This window comes from Corythoichthys intestinalis, chromosome 21 (assembly GCF_030265065.1).
Source record: "Corythoichthys intestinalis isolate RoL2023-P3 chromosome 21, ASM3026506v1, whole genome shotgun sequence".
NCBI lineage: Eukaryota > Metazoa > Chordata > Actinopteri > Syngnathiformes > Syngnathidae > Corythoichthys > Corythoichthys intestinalis.
The window spans coordinates 18,300,964-18,306,450 of NC_080415.1; the positions used below are offsets into that span (position 1 = coordinate 18,300,964).

At 39.7% G+C, this 5,487-nt stretch overlaps 1 protein-coding gene across 5 annotated transcripts in view; it reads right to left on the reverse strand.

Annotated features, from left to right (window-relative positions):
- LOC130909404 (archaemetzincin-2-like) overlaps window positions 1-5,487 on the reverse strand; it is a 43,528-nt gene that overhangs the window by 8,066 nt on the left and 29,975 nt on the right. For all 5 annotated transcript variants that reach the window (XM_057825817.1, XM_057825818.1, XM_057825816.1 and 2 more), the window contains 4 exons: window positions 2,025-2,209; window positions 1,870-1,950; window positions 1,514-1,622; window positions 1,270-1,390 (listed from right to left, as the gene is read on the reverse strand). In XM_057825817.1, the coding sequence (XP_057681800.1) occupies window positions 1,270-1,390; window positions 1,514-1,622; window positions 1,870-1,950; window positions 2,025-2,209 (496 nt within the window). The remainder of the gene's footprint in view (window positions 1-1,269; window positions 1,391-1,513; window positions 1,623-1,869; window positions 1,951-2,024; window positions 2,210-5,487) is intronic.

Genomic DNA, 5,487 nt, shown 5'->3' on the forward strand with positions numbered 1-5,487 from the left:
CAGTGGCGCAGCCCGCTTTTTCTTCTTCTCCTCCGCTGTGGCGCTTGCGATTCGTTACGAAAGACACTTTTATTTATGCACACAAAGGCAACACAAATGTGATCCTTTTGAATCCTCTCCTCTGAGTGTCTGCAAACTCGTTTTTTTTTTTTTTTATATATTAAACTTTCCCAGCGTTATTTCGTTGTGTAATGATTTTATAATGATCACAAAAGTAAGTAGACTATTTAAACATTAAGAAAACTTGCGTTTTTTTTCTGCCAACTGAGAATTCGTTCCGAAAGACACTTTTTTATGCACACAAAGGCAACACAAATGTGATCCTTTTGAATCCTCTCCTCTGTGTGTCTGCAAACTCGTTTTTTTTTTTTTTTATATGTTAAACTTTCCCAGTGTTATTTCGTTGTGTAAATGGTTTTATAATGATCACAAAAATATGTAGACTATTTAAACATTAAGAAAACTTGCGTTTTTTTTCTGCCAACTGAGAATTCGTTCCGAAAGACACATTTTATGCACACACAGGCAACACAAATGTGATCCTTTTGAATCTTCTCCTCTGTGTGTCTGCAAAATCGCATGTTTTTTTTAAATAACAAACTTTCCCAGCGTTATTTCGTTGTGTAAATGCTTCTATAATGATCACAAAAATATGTAGACTATTTAAACATTAAGAAACAATGTTTTTTCTGCCATCTCGAAGAAATGAAAATAAATTGCTGCTGCTGCGTTTTGTTTTTTTTTCGCGTCACTCCAAGCCGGGTCGGGCTTCAATACGAGCGGGCCGTGTCGGGTCAGGCTGGATTTTTTAGGCCCCATCTAACCTCTACTATCTCTCTGCTCTCTCAATTGCAAAAAAAAAGATATTTCTTCATGTTGAAACAGATTGTTATGGCTGCTAAAATGCTGCTGCACTTCATTTTAATTATTTTTTATTGTTATGTGGTAGTTACTGATTGCATTTCTAAGTTGATTGCACATATACAGTATAGTGGACTAGGCCTACATTTTACTTTTGTTCTACATTGCAATTTAGTTGGATGTTTTGTTTGCAACTGAACTGATCCCTGGATTGATATTGCGATAAAGATGCTGCTGCACTACAATATTTTCTTTGCCGCTTTCTTTAGTATTTACTTGAATATTTTTATCGATGGTTGTTGTGACTAAAATACAGTGACTGTTGAGAGACTGTATAACATTACAGCACCAACTATCCTAATTCAACTGTGATTAAACCATCATCATTATGTAATTATTATACAGTACCTTGTGACCAGTCTGTTTGCCATGCAGTAGGACACTTGTGACATCAATGCCATCGTAGCGGCGGTCAGTGGGCGGCTTCACCCCTGCCAGGGAAAGGAGTGTTGGGAAAATGTCCATACCGCTGCAGGAAAAGCGTGGATGTAATTATCTGTCTCCAGAGTTAGTGTGCGGCAGCAAATCTTAACAAGATGGCAATGTGGTTTCGAGTATCGGAGGAATTTCCAGCTGTAAGAAGCCAACATACCTAAGCATGGCTGAACTGGTGGAGTTTGCCCGGATCACGCCAGGCCAGTAGGCCACGGTTGGCACACGATGGCCCCCTTCCCATGTGGTCCTCTTTGCGGAACCCCCACCTCACGAGAACGAGAGATTATCAAAATCCTTAAAGTTCACCAATGAGTGTCTGATTTTCCTGTGTTTTATTCTGCTTTCCAAAACATGCTTAAAATCATGTTTATGTAACAAATAGAGCTGGAATAAACTCAAATTACAAGTGAGCCTAATGTGGACACGCACTATAAAAAATACTGCATGATCACCTACTGTGTATAATCGCTATAGTCTCAAAAGACGTGCTCATAAATGTATGTTACAGTATACCTCTTTTTGTCTGCCACTTTCCTTTAAATGGTCCTGCATTTCCTGCGTATTGGCACTTCTGCTCCCAAGGACCGTTGTCACCTAAATGTGAGAATGTCAGCTCTAGAGCATACCCAGTAGTCAGAAAACAGTTATAATCAGAGCACAATATTTACCAGTGAACCAGATGAGCGTATCATCTGCGTGTGAAGCACTCCTAATCGACCCCACAAGGCCATCCATTTCTCGCAAGCTTGCAGAATACACTTGATTTTCAAGTGACGAAGTGGCAATTGGTGGGGCCAAAGGGACGTGCATGTGAGCTAACGCGATGTAAAGAAAATAAGGCTGACCTCGTTCTCTGTAAGGACACAAACAAAAAATGCACTTGATGACAACAAGTCAGAGTTTTGATTGATACCGTTTTATTAAGAGTGTGTTTATCATTGACGCTCTTGTGGGGAAGAAATCAAATGTTTTAGTGAGAAGTATTACCTCTGAGAATATTGTTAATAAAACCCATCCACCATATTAGAAACACATCTAATGGTGAAGTAACCTAGGAAAGGACCATTGTCAAATGTAGCAAATAAACGTAAGTAGTTATTGCCTTTTTATAATATACATTAAGGCAAACAAGTATTTAGTCAACCACTAATTGTGCAAGTTCTCCCACTTGAAAATATTAGAGAGGCCTGTAATTGTCAACATGGGTAAACCTCAACCATGAGAGACATAATATGGGAAAAAAACCAGAAAATCCCATTGTTTGATTTTTAAAGAATTTATTTGCAAATCATGGTGGAAAATAAGTATTTGGTCAATACCAAAAGTTCATCTCAATACTTTGTTATGTACCCTTTGTTGGCAATAACGGAGGCCAAACGTTTTCTCTAACTCTTCACAGGTTTTTCACACACTGTTGCTGGTATTTTGGCCAATTCCGCCATGCAGATCTCCTCTAGAGCAGTGATGTTTTGGGGCTGTCGTTGGGCAACACAGACTTTCAACTCCCTCCACAGATTTTCTATTGGGTTGAGATCTGGAGACTGGCTAGGCCACTCCAGGACCTTGAAATGCTTCTTACCGCAGACGGGCCTGGACGTGTACTTTCTTCAGAAGGGGGACACGTCTGGCAGTGAAGGATTTGAGTCCCTGGCAGCGCATTGTGTTACTGATAGTAGCCTTTGTTACTGTGGTCCCAGCTCTCTGTAGGTCATTCACTAGGTCCCCCCGTGTGGTTCTGGGATTTTCAATCACTGTTCTTGTTATCATTTTGACGCCACGGAGTGAGATCTTGCATGGAGCCCCAGATTGAGGTAGATTATCAGTGGTCTTGTATGTCTTCCATTTTCTAATAATTGCTCCCACAGTTGACTTCTTTTCATCAAGCTTTTTACCTATTGCAGATTCAGTCTTCCCAGCCTGGTGCAGGTCTACAATTTTGTCTCTGGTGTCCTTCGACAGCTCTTTGGTCTTGGCCATAGTGGAGTTTGGAGTGTGACTGAGTGTGGACAAACACCAATAATGAGTTAAAACAGGTGCCATTAATACAGGTAACGAGTGGACCCTCGTTAGACCTCGTTAGAAGAAGTTAGACCTCTTTGACGGCCAGGAATCTTGCTTGTTTGTAGGTGACTAAATACTTATTTTCCACAGTAATTTGGAAATAAATTCTTTAAAAATCAAACAATGTAATTTTCTATTTTTTTTCTCCACATTCTGTCTCTCATGGTTGAGGTTTACCCATGTTGACAATTACAGGCCTTTCTAATCTTTTCAAGTAGGAGAACTTGCACAATTGGTGGTTGACTAAATACTTATTTGCCCCACTGAAATTGTGAGGTAACCTAGAAAATGACCTTTGTCAAATGTAGCAAATAAACATAAGTAGTTATCGCCTTTCTATAATATTAGTCTGAAACATAAACCTTCTGCCACCCCTTAAACAAGTAAACTTTTTTCATGTTCATAGGACAATGGACTTTCTTATAAAAAGGACATTGGCATCACAGCAGAAAAGGATGATTTATGAAGCATTCTCCGATGACTGTGCTGGGTGAGTTACTTTCTTAGGATTGGTAAGTATGGCATTCTTTAAAAATTCAACAGTACACGTGATTGACTGATGGACACAGCTAGGACTTGATCAACCCTAGTGGGCCTTTCTCGAGTGAGGGTGTCTCGTGGTAATCGTCAAAACACCTGAACAAGTTGATGGACATTAATGAGATTGTGTCCAGCTGGATAAAGACAAAGAAACGTGACTACAGTGATCCCTCGCTACTTCGTGCTTCAAGCTTCGCGCCCTCAGTCCATTGCGATTTTTTTTCAATTAAAAAAAAAATACAGATGAGGTGTCCCGAGCCGATCGCTTAGTTTCACTCTCCCTCCTCCTGCTCTTTGTTCCCCAGGCAGCCAGTTCACATGCACTGGAGTTGCTTATTAAAGTTAATGATGTTGACAGATGTTTGTGTTTGATCATGCCAGAGGCACCGGCATCAAAAACGCTGCATGTGTCAATCCTCGTTTAACTTGTTTAACAGTATCTGTGGCAACTCATTGTGTATAAGTGAGAAGATTTGAGTAGACTCACTCAATGAAGTGCTGCCTTGGAAAAGACAGGCTCTATGTACGCATTGTGCGGGCAGGGGGTTAAAGGAAGCACGTGCTGGAATGAATGTGTGTGTGTGGCGACTTTCGAGGCAGCCGGATGTGTCGCGGCAATAAACACCACATGTTAAAAGTGATCCAGAGCAGTTTGGAATTTCCACATGTCCCTCCAAGAATCACAGCAAAGGGAGGTAACAGAAGCGTCTAATAAAGCCAAGCATTTTTCTAATACAATACAGTACTTTATTCTTGTTTAAAAATAATTCGGTGGGACAGTAACATGTTTAAAATTTATCATAATTATTACATTTGAAGTGCTTCAAAACCATTTGTTAAAATATATAAATATATATACTAGTATATGGCGGAAAACACAGACAAAGCTGAAAAAGCAGTTTCTGCTCTTGCACCCCTCTTTAAAATAAACTGCTGTGTTTTAAGCCAAAAGAACTGTTGTGTCTGATAGAACAATATGTCCATATGCTGCCAAAGGGTAAATTTATGAAAATGAAAATCTCAACCACTCGTTGATGTCAGTGATTTCTGCATCGCAACCCTTGTTATATTACCATGTTTCACCCATAAAATCCACCCAAAATCCGGCTCTGGTCATTCACAGCTGTGTCTTGACACTCGATGGTACATGCTACATGGAGTTTTTGGATCAAAACAAGGTAAGTACGCGATAATATCTCGTTAAAATCATGGCGTCGTTAATTATGCTCTCACGTGCTCTCACCTCCAGTTAGGGTTTTGCTGTTTAAATTTTTTTTTTTTTTTAAATGCCCTCCTGTTCAAAATGTTTGTTTACCCAGAAAATTTAGATTTTAAGCTTTCCAGTGATGTATCACACATGCATATAGGACAGTTTTGAAATTTGGCCAAACTGGGGGTCTCACAGCGAAACTTCAAGTCACCTTTGTGTTTTCCGCCATACAGACAAGGCTAAAAAGCAGATTCCTCCTTAAAACAAACTGCTGCATTTTGAGCCAAATGAACTGTTGTGTTTGATAGAACTATATGTCT